At 53.9% G+C, this 27,801-nt stretch overlaps 2 protein-coding genes across 2 annotated transcripts; one reads left to right on the forward strand and one right to left on the reverse strand.

The window, feature by feature from the left end:
- Positions 1-75: 75 nt before the first annotated feature.
- Positions 76-17,102, forward strand: MAPK15 (mitogen-activated protein kinase 15). The gene is made up of 14 exons (XM_044434362.1): positions 76-207; positions 337-435; positions 544-573; positions 1,936-2,026; positions 2,690-2,820; positions 4,868-5,031; positions 5,858-5,997; positions 8,585-8,642; positions 8,751-8,888; positions 9,092-9,197; positions 9,991-10,219; positions 14,861-15,015; positions 16,059-16,187; positions 16,592-17,102. The coding sequence occupies exons 1-14, from the start codon at positions 76-78 to the stop codon at positions 16,814-16,816; spliced, it is 1,827 nt and encodes a 608-aa protein (XP_044290297.1). The 3' UTR covers positions 16,817-17,102.
- A 2,418-nt stretch (positions 17,103-19,520) lies between these two features.
- CCDC166 (coiled-coil domain containing 166) lies at positions 19,521-20,471 on the reverse strand. The gene has a single exon (XM_044434360.1). It carries the CDS (start codon positions 20,469-20,471, stop codon positions 19,521-19,523), a length of 951 nt encoding a protein of 316 aa, XP_044290295.1.
- Positions 20,472-27,801: the final 7,330 nt, after the last annotated feature.

Raw genomic sequence — 27,801 nt, forward strand, 5'->3', positions numbered from 1 at the left:
GCCCCCTGCCGGGCGGAGGCGCCCGAGTGTCCCGCGGGCGCGCGTGCGCAGGGCCGGGCGGCCGGCGGCGTCTCCATGGCAGCCGCGGTCAACTGGCCGCGCCGCCCGCACGAAGGCGGCGACCGGCCGGGCGGGATGAGCGCGGCGGCCGAGGTGGAGGAGCAGGTCGCGCGGCGCTACGAGATCAAGCGGCGCCTCGGCAAGGGGGTAGGCGGACGGCCTGGGCGGGGGCGAGGGCGAGGGCGAGGGCGCGGCGGGCGCCCCCGGCAGCCTCCGGCGGGCCGCGCCGACCCGACCCGACCCGACCCGACCCGACCCGACCCGCGCTCCCTGCAGGCCTACGGGATCGTGTGGAAGGCGGTGGACCGCAAGACCGGCGCCGTCGTGGCCGTCAAGAAGATCTTCGACGCCTTCCGGAACCGCACCGACGCGCAGGTGGGGCCGCGCGGGCGGGGCGGTGCCGAGGGCTCCGCGGGTCCCGGGGCTGCGGGGGGCGGCGACCCCGCCGGCCGCCGCCTGAAGCCCGCCTGTGCTTCCTTTCAGAGGACCTTCCGGGAGATCATGTTCCTCCAGGTGAGCGGGGCCCTCCTCGCCTGGCCGGGCGGGCGGGCGCGATGCCGCCGCCCTGCGTCCCCAGCGCGCGCCTGCGGCGACTTCCTCCCGGGCTGCCGAGCCGGCGTGGCCGCCGGGACGGGCAGCGCCCGGCCGAGGAGTCGCGGGGGATCGAGCTCGGCCCGGCGCTCGGGCGGCTTGTCTTCAGGAATCCGGTGGAAGCTTCTCAAAATGCTCGGCGAACATGCTTATCCCGGTCCCTAACCGAACGCAAACAGCGAGGAGGGTTTGGGGCTTGCGGGATTTTGTTCCTAGGAGGCAGCCTAGGAACCATCAGGAAGGCAGTGAGATGCTGGGAATGGGCTGAGCTCGGCCATAATGAATGTGGTCGCCCTAAGTGCGGGAAGACTCTGATCCGAGAGCTATTTGCCTGGGTTTGTGGCAAAAGATTGAGAATCGCCCAGGGCAAGGTAGGTTTTAGGGTTACAATAAGTTGTAGCCAGATTCAGTCTAAATTAATTCTGGTAGGATTGCCGTGTTTCTGGTTGCTGAAGAAGAAACTGAATGCAGAAACATAGAAACAGTGAGTCAGAAGAGGTCTTCTGGGCCATCTAGTCTGACCCCTGGCTCTGGCTGGTCCCGCACATGACATGCCTACTTTTCCATTGTTGATAGAGATCTTGAAGTGATTAATGAACTCTTCCCTCAGCTGATAACTTTGATTTTCTATATGAATCTTTCAGTGTTTTTGTACCAACATTTGATTTTAGATGCATAGTTGACTGACTGCAAAACAGGGTAGGAATCTCAGTAACGTGCCCTAATGATTCTGTCGAGAAAGTTTGTTTAGAATCATAGAATAGTAGAGGTGGAAGGGGCCAAGAAGTCCCACCCCCTGCTGTTGCAGGACACCAAGTCCCACTCAGATGATGGTCCAGTGTCTTTTTGAATGGAGAGCCCCCCATCTCTCCGGGCAGCTGGTTCCACTGTCATGTTGCTCTGACAGTGAGGAAGCTTTTCCCGATGTCCAGCCTGAATCTCGGTTGTCGCAACTTGAGTTGATTCTTCCGCGTCCTGCGCTCTGGCATCGGCAAGAAGAGCTCTTGACCTCCCTCTTTGGGGCAGCCTTGGAGGGACTTGTAGAGAGATAAGCTTGTTAGATGCCGGGTTGGAAAATGCTTCCCTTGCTGCAGGTGAGTATCAGAGAACTCCGTACAGTCGCGGCACAGGTGAAGAGGAGGCACACGATAACTTCAGCGCATGAGCACTGACTGCCTTCTCTGCCTCTGCCCGGGCGCAGTAGACTCTTCGTGGTTACGTGGCTGCCTTGTTCTTCAGACTGTGGGTGTCTGAAGAGTTCTTGATTGGCAGCTCTTATTTCAGGAATTTGGAGAGCATCCCAACATCATCCGACTCCTGAACGTCATCCGGGCTCAGAACGACAAGGACATTTACCTGGTCTTTGAGTCCATGGGTGAGCCTTTCCCTGCTGCCGCACATCCCTTCCTTTCATTTGAACGTGGGGCAAAAGCAGCTAGTCTGAGTTGGAGGAAAACCTGTGAAAGTGGCCTAGATGACGAGAAGTCGGGAGGAAGGAAGAGGAGAGGGAAAAGTGAAAACAGTGGAACTGAAGAATAGTTTGAGTGCAGCCTGAGCAGTGTGAATGTCAGCAATCAGAAAAGAAAGGGGAGTGGGAGGTTTGGGTTTACAAAGGGCGATAACCTGAGAGGTCGAGCAGTGCTGCTGGTGCCTCTACTTCCCGACCTTTAATGGAATCATAGGATGGTAGAGCCGAAAGGGACCGGAGGGCCATCAGGTCCACCCCCCCCGCCCCGCGCAGGACGGCGCTCCCAATTAAGCCGTCCCTCTCAGAGGGCTGTCCAGCTGCGTCTTGAATGCCTGCAGTGTGGGAGAGCCCACACCCTCTCCAGGTCACTGGCTCTACTGTCATACCGGTCTAACAGGAATGTTGCGACCTGCTGTGCGTAGAAGCACGAGGTGGAGCTCTCAGGGCAGGGCAGGGCAGGGCAGGGCAGGGCAGGGCAGGGCAGGGCAGGCCTTGTGCATGATGGGCCAGGGCCGCGTGGCTAATGTGGTGCAACGGACCCACTGCTCCTTCGTAATGTTCCTGTTTCAGAGACTGACTTGCATGCAGTGATCAAGAAAGGGAATTTACTGAAAGATATTCACAAGTGCTACATTTTGTATCAGCTCCTGAAAGCCACCAAATTCATCCACTCTGGAAATGTCATTCACAGGGACCAGAAGGTATGTGGGGGAACGATTTGCCTCTTCTAACTTAATGAATTTAAGGAGACAGACAGGAGAAAGAGTGTGTGCTGGGCTGGGCTGCCAGTGTCTGCTGGACATTTGTGTATGTTTCCTCCCTTGTTCCAGGCATTTCATCACATTTTACAGAACCATAGAATGGCAGAGTTGGAAGGGGCCATGAAGGGCATCGGGTCCACCCTCCTGCTCTTGCAGGACACCAAGTCACACCATCCCACTCAGATGGCCGTCCAGTTTCTTTTTTATTGTCTCCAGTGTGGGAGAGCCCCCCACCTCTCCGGGCAGCTGGATCCACTGTCATGTTGCTCTGACAGTGAGGAAGCTCTTCCTAATATCTAGCCTGAATCTGGGTTGTTGCAGCTTGACTTGATTATTATTTATTACATTTATATCCCATCCTTCCGACAAGCGCTCAGGATGGCTTGCATAATATAAAATTACAGTAATACAGTAATAAAACCACAATTACTAAAACAATATAAAACAAGACATCATAAACTAAGAAAAAAGAAAAGGGAGGAAAAGCATAGAAAATGTGACTGTGGGGAAGGAAAAAAATCTTAAAACATTTAAAACCCTAATAATGTAGGCATTATTCCATGTCCTACACTCTGGTGACAGCAAGAAGAGATCTCAACCTTCCTCTTTGTGGCAGCCTTTGAGGTACTTACGGAGGGATATCATGTCCCCCCTCAGTCTTCTCTTCTCAAGGCTGAACCTGCCCAGTTCTCTCAGCCTTTCCTCACAGGGCAGTGTTTCCACACCCTGGATCTTTTTTCTTGCCCTCCTCTGGACCATTTCTACTTTTTCTGCATCTTTCTTGCTATTTGTTTATGCTCTTCCTTTGTGGCCTGGCCCTGCTTCCACTTCCTGTGCATGCCCTTTTTTCCTTTCAGGCTGGCACTTAACTTTGTGTGGAACCACGTGGGCTTCCTCTGCTGCCTTCTACACTTTTTGCTTGATGGAATTGAAGTCCAGGATGCTTGTTTGGCTCCAGTTCCCCTTTGTCTCCTTTATAAACAAGAATTCAAGTATCACACGGTCACTTTCCCACAGAGTTTCCATGCTTCTTACTTTGTCCATCAGCCCATTCGTGTTAGTATTAAATTGAGGATCGCTCATCCTCTTGTACCTTCCTCTACTTTCTGCTGGAGAAAGTTGCTGGCAAAGCATGTCAGGAATCTCTTGGAGGGGCTATACTTGACAGAATTTGTCTCTCATTTTGTTGGAGGGGCGAAATTGAAGTTCCCCATGATGACTAAATCATTCTTGGAAATATCTGGCAAGTTGCTTTTCAAAGGTCTTTTTGACTGGGTAGTCAGTAACAGATGCCAACAACTATGCTTTTCTTATTTTTTGCTCCCTTTAAATTAAGACAGATGCTTTCAATTGTTCCTCTTCTTGTATTTCTTTGCAGAGATGTGTGTCTCTTGCATATAGCGCGACTCCACCTCCGTTTTTGTCCTTTCTGTTTTTCCTTATACAATTTTTCCATCAGTTGTAGAGTTCCAGTCATGTGGGTCATCCCACCGCGTTTCAGCTATTCCTATACGATCGTAATTGCCCTCGCGTCCTATGAGCTCAGGTCCGTGTTGCTTGTTTCCCATCCTCTGGGCACTGGTGTGGAAACACTGAGGCTCGTTCTCGCTGTGCCCTCGTTTACTTCCTCTGCTTTTAGAGACTAGTGTGGGGCCCTGCTTTGTTGGAGTATGTAAGTCCTGGCCAGGCAGGCCATGCTGCCCCTGCATGTTTTGGTGGAAAGCCCTCTTGAGGAACTTCTTATCGCAGCTCCGGGTTGCTTAATTATCCTCTCCACCCCCCTGTGAGGTGGGTCAGCCTCAAAGAGAGGGAATGAGAGGCAGGGAAGGAGGGAAATGGGCTCGGGACCATCACTCGGCGCCATGTGTGGCTGCACAGGGACTGGAGCCGAGCCCTCACTGACGCACTTGTGACCGGACACTTGGCTCCTTGCACCACCTGGGCATGATGGTGGGCTCCCCCTTTCTTTTCCCCTTTCCAATTGCAGCCTTCCAACATCCTGCTGGATGCTGACTGCTTTGTTAAACTGTGTGACTTTGGACTGGCGCGTTCCCTGTGCCAGCTCCACAAAGAGCAGGGGATCGCTGCTCTCACCGAGTATGTAGCTACTCGCTGGTACCGGGCTCCCGAGATCCTGCTTGCCTCTCACAGGTAAGGGAGTTGAGTGTTCGAGTTCTGATGAGGAGCAGTCGGGGGGCTGCCTTTTCCTTTCTCCCCATCGCCTTTCTAGGGGCATGAGCTGCTTGCATTCAAGAGGGGTCCTCAGACCCCTGGAAGTCCCCATGGAGAGCAAAGGGCAGGGCTGCTCTTCCTCCCCTCCCCGACTCTTTCACAAATTTTCCAGACTTGGGTGAGGTGGGAGAAAGGGGTGCTATTCTCGGGGTGACCTTTTCCCTCAGTAATCCACAAGGGCACTGAGTACCTCTCCTGAGTGGGCGGGGGGAGGAGGATGCGAATGTTTTGCTAGATTTCGTCATCCCTCCGATGTCTTGGTGAGGGAGGGGGCCCTTCTAGCTAGCCCCTGGTCAGGCACCACTTGCTGGGGGGCTCCTCTCATGTGCCCCCTTCCCTCACTTGGCCCTGCAGCAATTTCCGGGGGCAGACCTGATTCCCTTCAGCGCGCAGCAGCCTTGGCGGCTATGCCAGGTCTCTGCACCCGGTCGGCCCTGGGCTCCATAGCTGACCTGGATCCCACCCAGAGGTGAGCCGAGGGACGCTTTTTGGCCACCCCACAAACCCTGGTGCTCTCCTTTATTAACACCTTGTGGCATGTTTAAGCAAATGTGGGCAAGGCAGGTGAGGACGCACATCACCACTGAAAGGAGGGGCGCAGAAGGGCTTTGCACAGTAGCGCAAAGAAGTAGGGGAGCCACACGCAACACCCTCGCCCTCCGCCACCTGAGCGCCACCGTGCGCCGCCTCCATGCCGGTCCCAGGCAGGGGCCCCTGCTTTCCGCCCTTCCTTTCTTCCCTGCAGCTACACCAAGGGCGTGGACATGTGGAGCATCGGCTGCATCCTGGGGGAGATGCTTCTGGGGAAGCCGCTGTTCCCAGGCACGTCCACAGTCCATCAGATCGAGCAGATCCTGCGGGTTGTTCCTCCGCCATCCCCAGAAGGTGAGAAGAGCCTGTGAGGCTGGGGAAGGGCAGGGGCAGCAGGACCCAAGGCCCACTCCGCTTTGCAGCAGCACTTCCAAGGAATAACTTGCAAGATCTCCGCAGGCATTTCTTACTTCTTACCAAAACTAACTTTTCAGCATTAAGAGCCAGAAACTTACTTTAAAAATGCATTTCTGCAGAGAACCCACATCCCTACCATCTAGTCCACTTGCAGGATTTTGGATTTTGTGGCAGTGGAAGCTGGATTTCAGCCTCTGCCTTACTGCACACTCTTGACAAAGGCATGTGCGTAACCCTACCCAAGCACAGAAACTAGGCGCAGAAGCTGGTAATGCAAGCAATGCCAAATTTGTGGATTCTGAATTTAGAAACTTTCTTTTTGTTTAAAGGAAATCACACAAACTTGAAATTCAGAAATGAAGAATCTGGACATGAATGCTTTAGTCTGGGTTTGTGCAAGCATAACAGCCCCATTGTGCGTGTACCCAGGTACACCTGGTTCTCCCTCGGTGTCTTTGGGCTTTGCTTTTCGGACTTGCTGCTCGGGAACAGTGCTTCAGGAGGGACCAGAGCTTAGGGGCGGAGTGGAGCCCCTGCAGGCGGCAGCCCCAGGCCCAAGCCACAGCATCTTCAGGAGAAGGGATCGGGAAGTGCCGGGCGGGTGGACAGGCAACTAGGCCTTGCGGCAGTTCAGGCCACATCTTCATCCCACCTGGTCCTCTCTGCTGTGCCTAGTAGGGTCTCAGGCAGGGGAGGGTCTCTCCATTGCCCAGCTGCTCTGTGGAAGCAAGTACTGAGAGGCTCCCGGAGTTTGTGTGGGGGACACACAGGGCAAGTGTGACTGGACACACGCAGGAGCCCTTTATGGAGCCTCCTCTGCGGTGGTGATGGAAAATCCGGCTTCCTCCACTGCCCTTCCGTGGCTGGAGGGCTGATCGGCAGAGCTGTTCAGGGTGTGTGACGTGTGTGCTGCCTGCTGGGAATGCATCTTAAGAAATCCGGGGGAGCCTGTTCACTTTCAGGCCCAGAGGAGATTGCTGGGCTTGCTGCCTCCGGGTCCCTGAAAGGCCCGGGACCCAAATGCTGAAGAGTGCGCCTCTTATGCCAAAGTGCTGGCACTGCAAGGCCATCGTCGGGATCCTTTCCTGGCTCTCGCGACCCACTGGGAGTGAGGCCTTTCCAGGAAGCCCCTCTCGCAGGAGGTCAAACTGGGACCAACGCTGAGGTTTGTTAAGCATCGGGGAAAACTGTTCCACCACGGTTTTTTACTAACTTCAGTATGTTTTGAAGCACAAATCAATAGGTATAACTTACACAGGCACAATCATGCAAATGTTATGATGTGGCTGGGCCAGAAAAAGAACCCTTTTCTCTAGGTGTCATCATTTGTGCATCCTTGAAATGCAGCTGACACTAACCAGGGACCTTTCCAGAGATAGCGAGCGGCAGCTGGCACTGGACTGATAACCGCGGCTCAAACAAAGGGCAATTCACACCAGCCCTCTCCTCTCCCCTGGAATAACATCCCATTCTCCCCCCCTCCTTTGGAGCATCTTTTGGGCGTGGAGGCAGGGAAGATCCCACCACTGAAACTCTTCACTCCAGTAACCTGCTGGAAAGGGTTAACATGTTGCGTGTAACTCTTTAACGATCGGTGCATAAAAGGGCCGACTGAGGAGTGCTCGGGAGTGCCGTCTGGGGCAATTCATGGGCAGCCGGTTATTCTTGAGATTAACCTCCCCTGTTGTGTATTTTGGGCATATGCACACCAGGACACGGCCATGTGGCCAGCATTTTAAATAGCACTTTTACATGATGGTTGTTTGGCGCTTAATTGTTGCCTTTGTTTAATATTTTGCAGGCTGTATCAATTTTTGAAAAAGATGTTACTTACATGTTACAGATCCATAAAACAATGCCATCTGGTTTCTCAGCCTGTGCTGGCAATCTTGATATGGGAACAAAAAATGAAAGCGAACGCTGCCTCTTGCTTGACCCACTCACTGGTGCTGCAGATGGATGGGTGGCTGCTGCGCGCGATGGCGGCCTCCCAGCGAGCGGCTGTGCCCGCGAAGTGGAAGGGCAGGCAGCCATTGCTGCCAGAGGGCCTTGGCTGGCAGTTGTGGCAGAGCCTCCGCCACCAACTGGGGTTCCTTGCTTGTAGGCCGAGCAAGTGTGCTTCAGGCAGCAACGGGCAGCTTGCAGGCAAACCTGCCGGGGCTGCACCTCCCGCCGGTGCTGGCAGGGGCGCTCTGACTGGGGGTGGCAGGAGGTGGAGGTGGAGATCTCCAGACATCTTGAATGCCCTCCAGATCCAGGAGCTGCAGAGGCCACCAGACTGAGGGAGGAGGACACCGGTCCTCCGCTCCTTTCCCCGCAGGAAGCAGGGGCGGGACCAGTCACTCTGCGCCTGAGTGCCACCTGGGGAGAGAGGGGTGCTGGGTCGTTTCCTCTGGGAGCCCTGGGCTGCGCTGCGCTGCGCTGCGCGGCGTTGCCCCTTTGGCAAGCGGCGCATGGCAAGTCGAGCCCCAGCCCCTCCCTCCTGGTGCTGCTCCGGCAGTGATCCGCTGCTTTTCTCTTCTAGATGTGGCGGCTTTCCATTCAGACTATAGAGCCTCTCTCATCAACCGCCTGAGCAGCCAGTGAGTGTCCTTCCCTCCCCAGTGGCGGGACGCCCACGTCTCACTGAGGCAGGGAGCACCGGGCAGGGCGGCTGAACTGCCTCGATTGTGTCTTTTGTCTGGCCATAGGCAGCAGGCGACCTTTGAGGACCTCTTGCCCACCTCCACCCCCCCACAGGCCTTGGACCTCCTGAAGCGACTCCTGGTGTTCAGCCCTGAGAAGCGGCTTACAGTGGAAGAGGCACTGGAGCATCCCTATGTGCAACGGTGGGCACCTCGAGAGGAAGGAAGACCCTTTTGGCCTGTGCCACGAGAGCCGTTCGCCCAGCTGCTGACAGCTCCAGAACCTGCCTGGAGCATCTGGCTGCTGTGCCTGGGCCACTGCGGGGAGCGGGTGCTCGGCAGACGGGCGCGCGTCTCCCCGGCCTCTGCCGGCCAGGCCAGCTCGTCTCACTCTGGCCTCTTGGCAGGTTCCGCTGTCCCGCCAAGGAGCCTGCGCTCGGCTACAGCGTCATTCTGCCTCTGGATGACGACGTGCAGCTCTCTGTGGCCGAGTATCGCAACAAGCTGTATGAGGTAGCGTCTTTCTCCCCTCCAGGCAGACAGGGCCAAGGAGGCCCCCCCCCCAAAACTGCTGACCCATTTGCTGGGCCTACTGGGCCCCCGCACCCTTTCAGGGACTCAGGGTAGATGATAATGTGCTGGCCATCAAAGGCTGGGAATCAGAAACACAGAAACAGAAAAACAGAGTGAGTCAGAAGGGACCTCCCAGGCCATCTAGTCTGACCCCCGGCTCCAGGCGGCTCCACTCCTGCCATCTCTGATTGCAGAATTCTGCGAACTTCTTGCACAGGGCTCAAGGCCGCAGAATTTCCCTTGGGCTTTTTGGTGTTGGAGAAGCACCTACTTAGACCGAGCGCGACTGACCTAGTGATGGCCCAGGGGCTGAGGGAAATCGCCACCGGGGCTGCGCGGCAGCAAGGGGGTGCCTGCCGGAATGGTGTCTGCCCCAGAACACCGTCCTGAGGAGGAGACGGGGCAGAAGGTGGGGAGCCTTGCTAGGTGGGCCGGCGCTGGGTGCTTTCCTGCCTGAGTAATTCCTTGAAGATTCCCCCACAAGTACACTGTTGCTGCTCCCTTCCCCCACTCTCCTATCTTGTTTTTAGTCTCTCTTGTCTTAGTAGCGGCATTTGAAACCTGACCGGTTCTTCCTTCCTTCCTTCCTTCCTTCCTTCCTTCCTTCCTTCCTTCCTTCCTTCCTTCCTTCCTTCCTTCCTACCCGCCCGCCCGCCTGCCTGCCTGCCTGCCTGCCTGCCTGCCTGCCTGCCTGCCTGCCTGCCTGCCTGCCTGCCTGCCTGCCTGCTTGCAGGTGATCTTGGACCGGAAGACCAGGAACCAGCGTCAGAGACAGCAGCAGCTCCAGCGGGAGCGTCTTCAGCCGGCCTTCGCTCCTCTCAAAGCCCGCAGCAAGGCCCAGGGAGGGCCACAGCCCTTTCCACCCGGTGGCTCCCCCCACGGCGTGGGGGCCAGTGAGGAATGCAGCCTGTGCCCGAGGCCAGAGACCAGCTCCTCAGCCTGTAATCCCACGGGCACCCATGGTATGTGTTGCCCTCCCAGGCGTGAATTACATGCAGGGGTGAAAGAGGAGGCATTGGACGAGGGGGAGGAAGGCCCCTCTGGCTAGTGATACAGCGGCCGGAGGTGTCTGGGCTGGGCGGGCAGCAGTTGGGCGTGTCGGAGGCACGTCAAGACTAGACCAGGCAGCAGCTCTCGACTGGCCTCTGCCGTGAGACGCAGCCCAGCACCCAACCGGCCTCGCTGGGGTGCGGCTCCGGGGCTTCAGCTTGTCCCAGGCTGTGCAGGGAGGAGCTGCTCTGAGCGCTGGAGGGGCTCTGCCTCCACAGAAATGGGCAGGGGGCTTTCTGTGTGAGGAAAGGGCTGTGCTGATGTAGCAGGCCAGGAGCCCCAGGTCGAGTGTGCAGGGCCACTTGTTGGCCCGGAGCAGCAGGGTCATGCCCACGGCCCGGGCCAGCTCGCGCTTGCTCGTCTCTCCGGGAGACTGGAGCCTGCCACACGATGGGAGCATCTGCAGTGCGGCGAGGAGCAGCTCCCCATGGACGCTGGTGCCAGATGTTGCTGCAGGCAGGTCTGCTTCCAGGGTGGGCCTGGACCGCCCTGCCACCCGCCCTCCTGGCCTCGCACATCGCTGTCTTCCAAGCAGCTTAAGCGGGATCCCAGCCTTGCAGTTGCCCTGCAGGGCAGCTTAGGCTCAGACATGTTTATTGACTGCCACTCAGACCAAGCCGTCTCTGGAGGTGATTTTCCCGTGCCTGAGCTGTGCAAGCACTGCTTTGCCTGAGGGACCCAGCGGGGCCTGGGAGTGATCAAAAGCAAGACGGAAGGCCTCTCAGACTGGCAGTCCTAGCAGTTTACAACACCCACGAGCTTCTCTCAGTGCGGTGCCAGGCGCTCGACCAGAGTTACCCTGGACTTCCTCGACACTTGCGCGCCGGGGTGCGGGGGAGGCTGTCTGGGGTGAGGGGCCTTGGTGTGGTTCCTTTGTCATGGACAGCAGATCCTCCACACCAGGCAAGTTTTCTAGTGGCTCTTTGAGGTTTTCCTGTCACTTTAACTGATGATCCAGTTGAGGTCCTAGTCATCCTGCATCCTGACGCCTAGCTCAGCAGGTCAAAGGACGCCCTCAGCTTGTCCAGGGACTACCAGGCTCCCAGGGAGCAAGCAAACAGAGTGATCTAGCAGGGAGAGCTGACAGGTTTCATGGCAGAATTCAGCAGGGGAGGTTCTTTTCCGGACCAAAAGGAACAGCAGGGCCTGCGGATGTCTCAGAATTCTCCCAGGGAGCATTTCTTGAACTTTTCAAGGGGAAAGCAAATTGTGCTGGAGATCCCTGAGGAAAAGGCGTGGCTGCTTGTCCAGAAGAACGGAGCTGTGCAAGATGGCCAGGGGTAGTTAGCAGCCTTCACTGACTGCTCTCCCAGAAGCAATGATGTCCCACATCAACTCCGTGGAGGCGCATGTCAGAGAGCATCTCGGTCTGTCTAGGAAAAGGAGTCTGGGCATCCAAATCTGATATCCAGCTCTCTACCAAAAATGCATAACTGTCTAGGAACGACTGCAGGAGCTCTGCTTAGTTTTAAGTGGGAACATAGTCTTTGGTAGAGACAATAGAAACTTGTTACAGGTTTGTTCAGTCTCTTAGTAGTTTTGATTATTTTAAGATCCAAGTTATTAGAAAGTTAATTTTGACCCAGCAGCAATAACTATGTCCTGAATGACACACTGTGCTCACGACATGTGGAGGCAGTCGCGCTAATTTGGGGGCGTAGTTTCACAAGGACTGCATTTCCCATGTCTTCTGCTGGTGCCGTGCTTCCCGTTGGCCTTCTGCAGCCGTAGGGATCGTGACTGGCACCACACAATGGCTCCACTCTCAGGCAGCACATGGATATTGCCGGGTGCACTTCTGCCCATGTCATGCTGGCCTCCCTCTGCTGTGAGGCTCGTTTGGCCGCAACCAGGGAGAGGGGGCTTTGGTCGTGGCCTTGGCAGGGCCCTGAGATCCCAGTGCTGCCCTCTCCCTCATGATACTCTGCTGGAAGGCAGGGACCGCTGCCTTCCAGGAAATCTTTGCCTGCTGGCAGTTTTGTTGTTTTCTGCTGGCGGTAATGGCTTGGTTATTTTTTCTGTACATCCATTTTGCTGCTAGGACCCTAAGATGTTGCCTTCTATGGAGTCAGACCTCCCCCTTCCTCCCCCCCGCTGCTCTATCCAACTATTGTCTGTACTGCCTGGCAGCAATGGCCACCCGGCCCTGTCCGGGGATTCCGCCAGGGAAGGCATCTCGGACCTTTGGTGTGCAAAGCAGGGCACTGCGCTGAGCAAGTATCCTAACTGCATTGTTGTCGTCGTTGTTGTGTGCCGTCAACTCATCTCCAACTTATGATGATCCTATGAATGGAAACTCTCCCAAATCTCTTATCCATGGCAGCTCCATTCCAGTGCCGTGCCTTATTTTATGGATGCCATCGATCTAATATTTGGTCTTCCCTTTTATCTTCTGCCTTCAACTTCCCCTAACTCGATTGTCTTCTTCACTGAATCTTGCTTTCTCATGGTGTGTCTGAAGTACGGCAGCCTCAGTTTTGCATTTTTTGCTTCCAGGGAAAGCTCTGGCTTGATGATTGAGAACTCACTTCTTCGTCTTTCTGTCAGCCAGGATATTCGCAAAGCTCTCCTCCAGCACCGTGTTTTGAATGTGTGAATGTTCTTCCTGTAGGGAGTCCAATAGCGTGGATGAGTTTGAGAGTGTTCTCCAGTGAAACGTCCTTGCGCTCTGCCGTCCTTTCTAGTCCCTTCACCGCTGTCCTTCCAAGTCTCAGTCTTCTTCGAACTTCTGGGAAGATAATGCCGTGGTCCTGTGCTTGCCGCACGCTTCTGCATCCCTTTTCTTGGGGATTGGAATGTGCTTCCCGACACATTCCCGTTCATGTCCCGTCTGTGGTGTGGGCCGCAGTTTTGTTTCCCAGAGTTGTACGCATAGCTTTGTTAGGATCTGATCCGATTCCTTTTATGCACCTCGGCGTGGTCCCAGGTGTATCTTGCCTGCTCCAGGTGCTCTTTGCAGAGCGGCTTACACTTTGCTTTCTAACACTGCAGGTTCTTCTTGATAGGGTTCCACCTCAAAGGAGTCTGGCACCCCTTCTTCTCTTTTAAATTTCATTTTAAATTTTGTGCAGTTCTTCTGCATATTTTTTCCACCTTCTCTTTACTTTTCCCTGGTGATGGAATATGCTCCCTTTTTTTTCCTTTGGTGTTATTCGTCTAGGATTGAATTTCCGTTTGATTTCTTGGATCTTCTGGAGGAGGCATCTTGATTTTTCTCTTTTATTGCTCTCTTCTGTCTCTTTGGACTATCATGGCAATACTTCTTTTTGTCTCTACATGATAGTAATTGGATTTTGATCCTATTTCTGTTTCCTTTTGCTTTTCCTTCTCCTGTCTTTTGCAACTGGGCTTCTTGTGTGCAGTGAGGAATTGTCTGTGGCATTCTTCCTTTAGTGTGCTTCGGATTTTAGCCCGTCCACAGCAAATGTGGCTCATGATCGCTCAAGCTGAACAATATAAACCTGTTCTTTATGCGGAATCTAAATTCCTTGGGAATGTTACTTAAGTTATACTTTGGCACTGTTCTTCTCTTGGTGATCTTGTTTAGCTTGACTCTGGTTTTTGAAATTAAGAGCTGATGGCTGCCACCGCAGTCTGCTCCTGGTCTTCTTTTGGCAGCAAGAATACAGATTCTCCAGCTTTTGCTCCCAGTCCATAATCTGTTTGACTACTGCATTGGCCATCTGGTGCGGCCCATGTGAGCAGTTGCTTGAAGTGTGGGTTTGTGTGGAACAGGTTGTTGCTTTTGTAAAACTCTACAAGCTGTTTCGTTTCTTACTCCTAGGCTAAATTTTCCTCCAACATTTGATTCTGCTTTGTTTCCCAGTTTTGCATTCCAGTCAGCTAGGATTAATAGCATGTCTTATTTTGATGTGTTATCAATTTACTCTTGAACACCTGCACAAAAGTTTTCAATTTCTTCCATTGCTTTTGACTAAAATCATGATTAGGTTGATTGGTTTTCAAATTCTGATTGATATCATTCTGCTGGATTTTACTTTATAGCCCCCAACTGCCTGTGCTACCCAGACCTCAGTATTAGAGCCACTCCATTTCTTCTGAGCTTGTCATTTTCAGGGTAAAGCAGGTTATATTAGTATGACCATCCCATTCCAGTTCACTTTAGTTCACTCACACTAAGTACTGGGATGTTCGTTTTTAAATGTCTGTTATTATCTTTGTTTATTTTGGGAAGCCAGGCTGTCATTTAAAACCAATCTTGCAAAATGTGACAAGGCTGTTCACTGGTCTGATCTTCTCACTTGCCTGATCTGCCACGGATGGCAGCGAGGGCCACAGGCATCTTAAACAAAGTAGCCAGCCCAGGAAGTTTGCCCTTCGGTCACGCTCGGGCAAGAAGGCTTCCGTGCCTTCCGTCACACAATGGATCAAATGGGCACCATTGGCACCCACAGATTGCGGAAGGAGAGGCCACCTTTGGGGGGGACACTCATCCTGCTGCAGGTGTTACTGCCGCTCCGGCTGCTCTGGCATTTCTTCCCAGGTGAAATGACCGAGAGCCTCTTCTCCTGTCGGTGTTCCCCCTTCTGCAGGTGATCTGGCTCCTGGCAGCACAGCGACAAGGAATCGCGGTGTGTCGTGCCTTCCCCAGCGGGCTGCTTCCCTCAACCCGCGAGTGAGGAGGCAGCTGTCCCCTGCGCCAGGGAGCACCCTGGGCCCTGCAGCAGACGCGCCCCGTCTCCACGGGGTGAGTAACTCTGACTGAGCAACTGAATTGCACATCTGGCGGAGGAGACACTTTGAGCAGCCCTCAAATAGCCAAGATGCTGCTGCATTTATAACCCACCTTTTTTCCACTTGCAAGGTTCTTGTAAGCCGCCTTCTCTTCCTTGAGGAGGAAGAAAGACAAGGCATAAAGACAGTATGGTATTATCATCATCAAGATGGTGATGATGATGATTACCACCCCAAAGCTGTCTGGGTTGTTTACAGCACTGTATAAAGCAGTACAATAAAATACAAGACAAATACTGTAAAAACAAAGCAATGAATAAAATGGATTCTAAATAGCTAAAAAACATTCAGTAAAAAAGCCCCTGCCAAGGAAAAGAGTTACCTGGATGAGCCCCTCCTTGGATAACCATGGAGATCTTTCGAGGCCACTGCATCAAGGACTGTCTTGATGCAGGCTAGACATGCCCATGGTGGGCGTGTCGTGAGCGGAGCCACTGGAACTGGGAATCGGACTAGATGTCCTGGGAAGCCCCTTCTGACTCACTCAGTTTCTTTGTTTCTAGGTCTTAACCTATTGCCAAAAAGATGGCAAGTTTGGTGCTAGGTGGCCAGAACAGAGAGGTTGTTCCACCACAGAAAAGCCCCTTCCCCTTGTTGCCTCCCTCCAATTCTGTGGGGTGGGCACTCAGAGGAGGACCCCAGAGGTTGAGCATAGTGTCCGACATCACAGTTGGGAGAGGCGGTCTGAAAGGTATAGTTGATAATGATGGGGATGATGAAGATATGCCAACTGCTTTGCATACTAGAAATTATATATAACGGCAAAGGATTTTCCAGCCCAGTTCCTGTGGAGGGCAACCTTGGGAAATGGCTGCTCCCCACCCACTGACTGACTGACTGACTTCTGGGCCTTCAGCAGGAGGTCCAGTCGATGTCCGGGGCCACCTCAGGATGTCTCAGCTGCTACTGCTCTTCCTCTCTGCCCAATCCCCTCTCATCGCCCACCGGTTTGTGGGTTAGCAGAACTTGGGCTCAGTCAGGGTTCTGCTTCAGCAGGTTGCAGAAGGGCTGGAGAGACAAAATCCAGCTGTTCCTCACTCCAGACTCCTGCTGGGCCAGGCTCAGGAAGCAGCTCTTAATCACTCCTTGATGAGGAAGGTCTCTTTGCTCACCAAGACCGGAGTGGTGAGTACAAGTTCCTTTCCCCCTTGGTGCCTGGGAACATGGGAAGTTGCTTTATGCAGGGTGAGACCCTCGGTCCATCCAGCCCTGAGCAGCTGGTGTGGACAGGCAGCAACAGCCATCCGGCCTCCGGGTGGGCGCTTCCTCAGCCCACCTGCTGATGCTGCCAGGGGCTGAGCCAGGCCTTTTAAGAATAGTTTTTAAGAGCTTCAATCTGCTGCTCATTTTAATTTGCCTTTGTGCTCTGATAGTGTTATTCCTTGATTATCCACTGTTCTTATTTTGTTTAAATATTTGTACCTAATTTTAATGTATTGTTCATTATCAGAGAACTTGGATTGTTTTAAAAATACAGTGAATAAAGAAATCCCCACTTCTTTGCAATCACCCTTCTTTCTCTTATGCAGAATCCAGGGAGCTCTGAGTCCCATGGAAGGGAAGCTCATCCTTTTCCAAAGCCCTGTAAAAAGATGTTCCAGGTTACAGCAAATGTGGGGACAGCTGGCGATGCCAAGGCCTGCCTGGGCAGTTATTCCCAATCCTATGGGACCATCTGCAAGTCTGCTCTGCAGAGCCTTCCTGTCTCAGCTGCTTGCCGGCAGCTGCTCGCTCCCAGTGCCCAGCAGTCCTGAGTGCCCCGGAAGCAGAGTGCAGATCCTCTTACAGAACCGCACGGGAAGGTGTCCTCCTCCTTCCTTCATGTGGAAGCCTGAGCAGGACTCTGGGCTGAAGGGGTGTGCGCGCGGCTGCTCCTCCAACAGCTCCACATTGCATCGTTCATTCGAGTGCCGGAGGAAGGGCAGGTCTAAAACAAATGTCCGCAACCACAAGAGACAGAGAACATGCTCATTGCTCTGGAACGCCTTGCCTGGCTGCCTGTGGGCCTGTCAGGTAGTCTTTCCTCTCCTGCCCCCTCCCCCCAGTGGCCACCATATTTATTCTTGTATGGATTTTAAATAAAGAAGCCTTTCTAGAATAACTCTGTGGGACGGCTCCTTTCTCGGTCGGCTGCTGTGGAGGGCAGCGGTTACAGAAGACCTGGTTTTTCGGTCAGGGCAGCTACCCTCCTCTGCCCAGGGCTGAGCCTTGAGCAGCCGATACAGCTGCCTGTCAGCCAATCGAATGCCGTGCCGCTTCCTCCTCTAGCTGCTGGAGGCTCTTTGGAGCGTTGGGCAGGCCTCTCCGCCAGCTCTTCTTCCAGCGCCTCTGTGGCTGAGGTGGCCAGAGACTGGCTGCAAAGCCACTGAGCGAAGGGAGCTCACTCTGGCCCTCTGCCTGAGGACGAGGGGGGAATGTCGTGCCCGAGGCTCTCCTGCGTTTGCTGTGCGTGAAGTCACACTGCACAGAGACTCTGGCCTTGCCTGCGCTGGCTCTGCGCGATCCCCGTCTGTGGGGCCATGCGCAGGCCGCGGCACGGAGCAGAGGAGGCGTGCGGGCCCTGGCACACCGGCGAGCATCAGAAGACCCTGGAGCTACACCAGCTCCGTGAAGCCTCTCCCATCGTTGCACCGCTTCCTGCAGTGGCCAGCCAGATCTCCCCCTGGGGAGCCCGCATGTAGGGAGAGGCAGCGTAGGAGGCGAGGCCAGAGCACAACCAGGCATGTGTGGAACTGTCCGGGCCAACAGCCGGAGCAGTGTGAGTGTGTGCGAGGCCACAACCGCCATCCCTGTGAGCTGGAGTGCTCATTGCAGGGGCCCCAGCAAGGGCGGGAAACGGTTGCCTGCGCAAGTGCCTCTTCGCTGAAGGAAGCCGGAGCTGAGCGCCGCATGTGTTGCCGTGTCTGCCACCTTGCTGCTTCGCTGGCTACAGGTTGTTCAAAGTGAGGGGGTGTCACCCGGAGCTGGGAGCGCACCTGTTCTCCCCTGCGGAGGGCAGAACATGCTCCGACGGAGCCAAGCTCAGGGAACCCACGTTCCATTTAGATGCCAGGAAGCGCTTCAGGACCCTGAGGGTGTGGAAGGGGCTTCCACGGGAGGACATTGAGGCCCCATCGGTGTGGGTGTTCCAAGATAGGCTGGCCATGCGCATGGTGGGCATGTCATGAGCGAAGCCGGCTGGAGCCGGGGGTCAGACTAGATGGCCCGGGAGACCCTTCTGACTTGCTCTGTTTCTGTGTTTCTACATACTTCAGCTGTTAGTGGCTTGAAAAATACTTGAACAGAGCTCTCCACCGGAGTTTCTGCGTCCCCACCTTCTGGACTTGCTGGTGCCATTACACGGCACTTCCTTTTTATTGTAAGCCTCTTGGGTCATGCTAGCAGAAGGAGGAGCTGCAAGCAACCTGCAAACGCCACGATGGCACCCTGGCTGCAGTGGCCTGGCAGGAAGGGGCTGGACAGGAGCGACCCCCCCCCCCAGGAAGGTCTGCTGCCTGGGACTGGTGCAGGCCCCTCTGGGAAGGAGCGTCTGTGCTGGCAGCAGGCGTGGGGAGCGGAGGCAAGTGGGACCCCTTAGCAGCACACGGAAGCGCTTGCTCTGGAGTCGCCTGAGCCGCGGTCCTGGGCACTGTCGCTAGGGAGTAAGAGCGAAGCGTGTTGTCGAGCGCTGGTGAGCGTGTGCACGATCGTGTCACCAGTGACGGCTTCTTTCTGAAAACTTCTCACGTACGCTGCCAAGGAGGCCAGGAAAGTGAAATGCATTTTATTAGTACTTAAGCCCCCCCGCCTGAATACATATCCTTACAACAGTTTGCAAAATAGGAGCAAACTGAACACTAAAGCAACAAAGAAACGAAAATCACAGAGCAGTGAATGAAGATCACTGCAGCCACCAAGACCACACAAGCGACAGGCGCTGCCCCACCTCGCGGAAGGGACTGTGGTGCTGCTGGAGGTCCGTGGCTGGGCATGGGGTCCACTGGCAGAGGCGTCTGGGCGAGGGAGCTCATTTTTCACCCCTACTTTCCTGCAACCACTCGCTTGGCCTCTCCTGCCTTTGCTTTTCATTCTTGGGAGGAATCGGCAGCAGCTGTGGAGCCTCCTGGGCACTAACTGGGGCAGCTGCTCCAAGCGGCCCTTGTCTCCACAGCACTGTAACATGGTGGCGGGTGCCTGCTTTGCTTCCCTGGGCAAGGAGAAGCCTTGACGGACACGGTGTGAGCAGTGACTCGGGACCGGCCCATCACCCCCCCCCCACATTCCTCTGAAACGTAGTCGTTTGCGTGCAAGAAGCTGGATTCCCATACATTCAAGCTGGACTACAAACTGAACATTTGAGATGGGCCTGGACATTGTCAGCCTTTGTCCATTTGGTGGTGAAGCCGGACAAAGACAATGCATGCGAGGCCACAGTCCCTAGTTCTGCTTAGGGGCGTGCTGGCAGTGAAGACGGTGGTCTCAGAGCTGACTCAGTTGGGCGAGCGGCAGCTGAGCCTCTCCCGCCGAGACCTGGCAGGGCATGAGCCGGGTTCGAGCCGCACGGCCGCCCCTGAACCTGCTACCGCCCAGAGGGGTGGCCAGCTGGGGCTCATGCTGCCTCAGCCAGGTACGCGCACGGGCGAGGTCCTGCCGGTACTGGTGCTCTTGCAGGAGCTGCTGCCGCCGCCCTCTCAGCTGCAGGAGGAACTCCTTCAGCACCTGGGCTTGCCTGATGAGGCCCAGCAGCTCATGGCGCAGCTGCCGGTTGTCGGCTTTCACTTGCTTGGTGTGCTGGATCAGGCTGCGCACGGCTTCCTTCTCGGCCAGCTTGGCAAGAGCCTGAACTTTCTGTTGGGCTTGCATCTCGTAGTCGGGCACCTGCTGCAGGAATCTGCTCTTGACCTCGTGCATCTGATCCGCGTGCTGGACCTTCATGACCAGCAGCTCCTTCTCCAGCTCGCGGATGCGGGTCAGCTGCTCGAGCTGCAGCTCCCGCCAGGCTTGCATGGCCTCAGCTTCCTTGCTAATGAGACGCAGCTTGGTCTCCCTCTCCAGCAGCTGGTGCCTCACCGCTTTCTCTCGCTCGGTGTACTGAGCCACCAGCTCCGCCTTCTGCTGCTTGATCCGGGCCAGGTCCACGCGATTCTGGTCGTTCAAGGAGACGATGGCGTTCTGGCGTCGCACTGTGCGCCTGGTCAAGTAGGAGAGGTAGACTTTGCTGGTCTCGCGGATCTGCTGAGCTTCCTTGTCCAAGAACTCGCTTTCCCATTGGAACTGCCTCGCACGCTGTGCACACACGTTGACGTGCTCCGTCAGGGCGGCGTGTTCCTTCTGCAGGTACAGTTCCTTCTTGCCGACGGAGGGCAGAGCGCTCACCGGTCCCTCGGCAGCCACTTTCGTGGATTTCGGCTCTTTCTTCTTAGGTGCCATCTTGAGCTGGGTGGTGAGATTTCAGGCACTGTCAGAATGAAAAAAGCATGTACCAGAACAGCAGTGGAACACGCCCAGGAACACAAAGAACGGCACACTTTCTCAGGTGGTCCATTCTGCCACACATCCTGACACTAAAAGCAAGACTGGATGAGAGAGGGGCTCGCTCGGCGTGGGTGCCGGCTGCCGGCAAATGGGCGGGTGTTGCGTGCGCCGTCGTTTCTGCCTCTGCCAACTGCCATTTGTCCCGTCAGTGATGAATAGCAAATTCGCTCTGAGCTCAGTGGTTTCTCTAACCTCCGTCATTGATGCAGTTGGACGCCCGAGTCACAGCCCACCAGCACACAGTGACGCTACGAAATCAGCGTTTCCCAGGCTCAGTAATGCGTGACGCTCGCTCGCGGGAGGCCAGACTGCCTTACGGCGGCTGGTCTCCTCGCAGGGTCACTCAAGGCGGAGCGGTTCAGTGGAGACAGTCCGGCAAGAGGCACCCCCCCCCCCGAACAACGGGCGCGTCTCAGGACAATGGTAAGCGAAGTGCCGCGGCAACACACCCTTAGGGGAAAGCAGTCCAAGAGGGGTCGGGAATCTGGAAAAAGAGGCTTTTCCAGGCACAACTGCAAACAATCCAACAAGAAAGAAGTGCAGAAGGCAGCAGAGGAAGCCCGCGTGGCTCCACACACAGTTCAGTGCCAGCCTGAAAGGGAAAAAGGGCATGCACAGGGAGTGGAAGCGGGGCCAGGCCACAAAGGAAGAGCAGAAACAAATAGCAAGGGTTGTGTAAATTGGGGTCCTGCGATAGAGGGGGCTCTATTTCATAAATCTATTCTATGATTCTATGAAATTAGGGAAATTTAATTCCTCTACTCATTGTGTTATTGTAGGTGGCCATTGTCACAGAGAGGAAGGCCAGGATCATTTATTTATTCAACGTTTTTGTATGCCATCCCCTGGCTATATAGCCTCAGATCTCTTCTCAATCACCTCAGAGTGCAGGACATGGAATAACTGGCTCAAGTTTCAGAAAGCCATGGCCTGGCGAGATATCAGGAGCCATGTCCTGATGGTTAGAGCAGCACAACTGTGGAACCGACGACCCGGGGAGGTTGTGGGCTCTCCCCCAGTAAAGACTTTCAGGATACAGCTGGACAACCATCTGAGAGGGATGCGTGAACTTGGAGTCCTTCTTGGCCCCTTCTTACCCTACAGTTCTATGGTTGTAGACGATCCAACCACAGTTCTACTGTTGTGCTAGTGTAACCCCATGGTAGCATTAGTGCAACCTGAACCCTCATTATGGCTGAAGTTTTGAGTAGATGCAGTCCTGGCAATTCCTGCAGTGAGGATACACTGAGTGCAGCGTTGTGTGGAAACACCCTCTTATGCTATCTAAATAAGCACAGGTGTCCAATTCTACACAACTTTCCCATCTATCGGCTTTAATGCCGCAGTACAGCGTGGTGTCAGTTGTACACTGTCCACACCCTTCTGCTTCCATCCCCAATGTAGAGGAGAAACAATTAGTTCCACCTTGAGCTTATTCAAAGAAAATAGCGATATAAAATTCTGATTCCCTGTGCTTGAACTCCATAACATTACTGAGGCCTTGACCCAAAGAGCTCCCCTCAAGTGGTACAGAAATTCAGTATTTTTCTATGTATGAATGTATCACAAGTGCCACAGACATTGTTCAGCTGAAACAGCATCCTTAGTTGTGATAATGCCGAGAAGACAATTGTTGGCGCCTCGCTTTCTGCTTCACTGCCCACTGTGACGGTGGATGTGGGGTGCTGCCTAATTTCTCTAGCCGACAGAGGACAGAGGTGGAATCGGTGAGTAGATGGGACAGGCCAAAATAACCAGTGATCGAGTTTGCTCTTAAAGGTATAAGAACATCTGCCTTTTTGATGACCGGTGCTGGTTTCTTATGAAGGGGGAGTTGGCTGCTCTGTAGTGACGTGTTCACCGTTCAGTAAAGAGCTTCTGCTTTTTGCACCCTGATGGCGGGTTGTTGTCTTGTGCAGTTAGACCAAGTCACTGACATAGAGAAATGCTGGAAGAGCTTTGTTGCCAATTGCAGCACCCCAAAACACCCCAAAAGTAGTTGGCCACGGGAAGGCCGCATAGTAAAAACACCACAGTTATACTGCCCCAGAAGGGAGGGTGGATAAGAACAAAATGAACTTTGTGAAACCCGCAGCCAACACGCTATCCTGACCAGGGCCGTCTGAACGCATGGGCCGGATGGGCACCTGCCCGTGGGCCCCATACTAATCTATGTGTGTTAACCCTTGGGAAATGGGGAAACTTCCAGAATTAACAGTAGTTGCAGTTGTCGTAGGGGCCCCAGTGCACTGCTTTGCCCGGGGCCCATCATGCTGTTAAGGCTGCCCTGAGCCTGACCTCAAACCCATTAATCAGAGGGACAGTGGAAACTGGCTCTAGCTGCCATGAAAGTTGCAAATGTGCAGGGAGTAAGAACGTGGCAAGCCTGTGCGAATCTCGAGCAGATAAGAAATAGACATGGGAAATGTCTGGTCCCGACAGAAGGAAGGACTCTTTCTCCAGCACGGGAGGGGGTGCATACGTTGATGTATCCATGTATTCGATGTGTATTAGGTGACCTAATTGGTTACCTTGGGTATAAAACACATGTACTGAAGTGCAACTTTCGAGACACTGCTTTGGGCTGAATGTCCCCTTTTGTCTCCCTTTATTCTATAGTGCACTAGAATAAAGCTGGTTTTGGCTCGAAGTCTCATCTCAGGCTCCTTTTGGCTCAGGTCTGGGGTCCACCCGGGTTTTCCCTAGCTGTTGACTGGCTGAATTTGGTAACAAACACTTTCACTGAGCTGGCTACCATACCCCTAGATCACTCTCTGGAGCAGTCCAAGTCCCTCTCGCTGAGATCCCATCAGGCTATACTTGATGTTGGGATTTTGGGCCCTTTCCTCATGCTTACTATGCTAAATAATTTCCTTTTACCAGCAAATGTGGCCAAATCATTTATGAGGAAGATGGAAGGTGTTGGTCCCAATACAGGTCTCCGTGGAGCCCCTGCATGGGTCTTCCTCCATTGGGAAAATGCACTATTTGTTCTTACTCAGCGGGCCTCCTTTCTTATTCCATGATTGCGAGTTCGCTCAGAAGTCTTTGTAGAAAGGCCTTGTTAAAGGTCTTTAACACATTGTTGAACCCACAACTTTTCTATTTATTCCATTCTACCTAGCTTTACTACTGATTTTTACGTAAGTTTAAAAAATTCTTCTGAGTTATTCTAAATTCTTCTCCAGAAACACAGTGACTGGACAGGTTAGGAATATCCCAAATAAATAAATAAATATTTGAGTTCTTCTGAATTAAGTCTGGTTCTGATTCCTCTAACGTGAATTTAATTCTCCAGTAAACTAACTTTCAAACAGGCAAGTGTTTGGTCTGTTGTCTCTGGCTCTCATCTTTTGAGGCATCAAGTTTTCTCAAGCACACGGAGTTCACTGCCAAACGATCCCCTGGGTGTGTGTTTGGCCTACATATATGTGATATGCATATCCGCATAGATGAAAGCAAGCGCACTGCTTGACTCAGCCCTGGTGTCTTGTCCTGTTGCCAAACTTGCATGGGCACTTAACTTGCATATCGCCTCACATTTCATCATGGAGGCTTGGTCAGTGGCATTCCTTGTACCCAGTGAAGGGGCTCCCGCACACGTTTGCCTGCTTTTAGGACCCTGGCTCATGTGCTCCAACTGTTACTAGACAGCTTGCTTGAAATGCACTTTTAGAAAGCATGGCTCAAGTACAGTAGTGTTCAGTGGTATAGGTCAGTCGAGTCTCCCGAGAATGAAGATTGCTTTCTGATTAGCACAGATAGCAATGGATGTGGCTCGTGGGAACAAAGAATGGTAGGGTTGGAAGGGGCCCGAAAGGCCATCAAGTCCAACTCCAGCTCAATGCAGGACTGCAAGCATCCCTTGCGGTGGCTGGCCAGGTGCCCCCTGAATGCCCCCAGAGTGGGAGAGCCCAGTGCCTCCGTGCGCCCTGGTTTCCATTGCTGAACTGCTCTGCTTTTCCCCATCAAGCCAGAATCTGACTCGCTGCAGCTTGAGCCCATTCCATGTCCTGCACTCTGGGATGACCAAGGAGAGATCCTGGGCCTCCCGTGTGAGAGCTGTTCAAGTATTTGACAAGGGCTGTGCTATCTTCCCTCAGGGCTACGCATGTCCAGCTCTTCCAGTCTCTCCTCATAAGGCTTTGTTTCCAGTCCCAATCCTCTTTGTTACCCTCCTCTGACCCTTTCCCAGTTTGTCTACATTGGAGGTGTGGTGCCCAGAACTGGAGATGGGGACCTTTTGTTTTGTTGCAGTCATGCCTGACCCATCACAGCCCCATGGACAACGTTCCTCCAGGCTCTCCTATCTTCCCCCATCCCTCGGAGTCCACCCAAGCCCACACCCGCCGCCCCAGTGACCCCATCCAGCCGCCTCATCCTCTGCCGCCCCTTCTCCTTTTGCCATCTATCGTTCCCAGCATCAGGCTCTTCTCCAGTGGGTTGTTCTTTCTCATTAGGTGGCCAAAGTACGAGTTGCATCTTCAGTATCTGGCCTTCCACAAAACAGTCGGGGTTGATTTCCTTTAAGACTGACTGATTTGATGAGATGGGGACTAACCAGTGCCAAATAGAGGGGAACCAGCAGCTCACATGATCTGCAAGTGCTGCTGCTGTTAATGCAGCTCAACACAGCAGTAGCTTTGGGCCTTTTCTTTGTCATCTGTTATTAATTTGCCCTCTTCATTGAGAAATTGAGCCATTATTTCTTTTCTCAGTCTTTTATTGTGAAAAAAGCTTTTTTGCAACTTTTAGCATCCCTTGCTAGCTTCGGCACTTTCTCAGGTTTAGCTTTCCTAATGTCATCACTCCACTTCTGTGCCACCTGCCTGTACCCTCGTTACCAGGCCTTCCTTCCACTTCCTATTCATGTCCTTTTTTGTTTTTCAGGTCAATCCGACATCTTTGTGGAGCCCCGTGGGCGTCTTCTGCCAGGAATACAAGGGGCAGAATCACTGGATTTGGCTCAATGTGCAGTCTCTAGACTGGTGTTCTATTTTAACCATTGAAAAGTTTAACTTAAAGCTGTACCTAAAGACCTAAAAACTGAGCCTATGCTCCTCTTGAACTAAAGCTAAACTTCAGCTTTTCTTCATGAACGGACTTTCCCACTAGTTAGGTCTGGCCTTTGTTGATCCCTTTGGCCTGGGATTTAGCTTCCCCTGCCGGATCCCACAAGAAAACCCAAACCAAGTAGCACCACAAGTGGAAAGCACATTTTAGAAATATATGTATATTTGCATAGTTTATTCCAGTCACAGGATTTAGTATTGCTGTCCATGCAGAATTGTGAGGCTTCCTTGCATAGCACTGGCACGTGTTCTTGGGGGGGGGGTGTTGGGGAAGGACCGGACGAGGTCAGGCAGCCCAGCCCCAGAGCCGCCACCCTCCAGTCAGTCGGCAAAGGCAAAACTCCCAAGAACATCTCGACAACAGGCGTGCTTTTATTTCATGGGCTGAAGGGTCAAACTGTGTCCGCTGAATGGGACAGTCTGTGGCACATGAGGCCACAAGGGTAAGCCAAGCAACTCACTGGTGCGCCAGCATCTTTCCTGTATTCCTAGCCTCTCCTCCCTCCGGAGTGTGAAGTCCCTGGCCCTCCAGGGTGCTGAACAAATGGGTGCTATCCTCCCCCGCTCTAATAGCCCCTACACACATTTTTTTCTTCTGGTGTGTATCTTTAGTTTTCTCCATTCCAAAAGTTCTCACTTCCCCAGGGCATTTGCTTTCAGCAAGACCTGCTTCTGACCCTTTTCCTGCTGCCATGACATGAGGCCGCTTGCCCAGGGCAGGAGCCAGCCGACCCCTGTGGCTAGCGGCCATGCATGGCCCTTCTCTCCCCCTCTGCACCAGCCCCAGCCCAGCAAGACCACCAAGCCAGCAGGCAGAGATCGCAAGGACAACTCTGAACTACAGACAACACCTCCGACATGCACACTCCTGCCCTCCAGCGCTCCTGCCCTCGCCAAAAGGAGATGCCGGTCTCGGCATGCTGCTTTGCGGGGCAGCAGCCACGGGAAAGCAGGGTGGGTGCTCTTCTCACTCACGGGCGCTACGCCCACCCATCAGTTGCTGGGACGGGTCCGAGGCTGGCCACGGCCAGCCTGCCTCCCTGGGCCCGGAAGGAGGCCCTTCTCTTCCTCTTCCCTTCCCTTCGGGGGGAGAGGCATTGTCTCTTTGGCTTCATGCCCCAACCCTGGGCAGCTGGGGCCGGGTTACCCCATATCGAGTAGAACGTGCGGTATTCTTGGCCGTAGGAATGAATGGGCACTATTTAACAAAGTCAAGGATCGGACTCCTGAGGGCACGGCTTGGATAGGAGCTGCGCCTGCTCCCTGGCCTGGAAGCCTCAAGGCTAAATAAAGGGAGAGGCAGAGGTGCTTCCTCCCAGCTGCGGTGAGACTGCAACCTTCCCCACAAGGGCTTTGCACAGAAAGCATCTGTCTCGCCTCCTATGAGGGGCGTAAGAACATAGGAGAAAAAGACAAGCCCTGCTGGATCAGACCGAAGATCCATCTAGGTTGGGGCTCTGCACACGTTGGCAAACCAGCCGCCCACAGGATCCCTCAGGCAGGAGGGGTGCCAGACCCCCCCGCCCAAGCTCCTCAGCAGCAGGTGTATGTGGGCAGGCCACCTGTGGCAAAGGAGGCGGCACACAGCCAGCACGGCTAGTAGCCACGGACAGCTCCCTCCCTCAGGAATCTGCCCAGTCCCTATTTTGAAGCCACCCAGATTGGCAGCCATCACCGCTTTCCAGGGCAGTGAATTCCATTGTTTAACTAGACTGTGTGAAGAGGGACTTCCTTTAATCCATCCCAAAACTCCCCCGCCCCAATCAGCTTCATGGGATGATGCTGAGTTCAAGGGTCAGGGGAGAGAAATGTCTCCCTCTCCACTTTCTGCATACCATAGATTATTTCAAAACCTCTGTCATGTCTCCCTTTACTAAGCTTTTTATAAGCTGAACAGCCTCAGTTGTCTTAGCCGCTCCTCATAGAGAAGCTGCTCCAGCCCCCTAATCATTTTTGTTTCCCTTCTTTTTTCCAACTCAATAATGTCCTTTTCCAGGTAAGGCAACTAGAATGAGCACAATATTCTAAGTGCATAACATAAAGATTTGCATAACAGAAGTAAGATTTTGGCAGCTGTATTTTCTGTTGTGTTTCTAATTATGCCTAGCAGGGAGTCTGCCTTCTTCACAACCTCTGAGCGCTGGGCTGACATT

Source organism: Varanus komodoensis, unplaced genomic scaffold, assembly GCF_004798865.1.
Source record: "Varanus komodoensis strain SLA01 unplaced genomic scaffold, ASM479886v1 scaffold276, whole genome shotgun sequence".
In the NCBI taxonomy this organism is placed as follows: domain Eukaryota; kingdom Metazoa; phylum Chordata; class Lepidosauria; order Squamata; family Varanidae; genus Varanus; species Varanus komodoensis.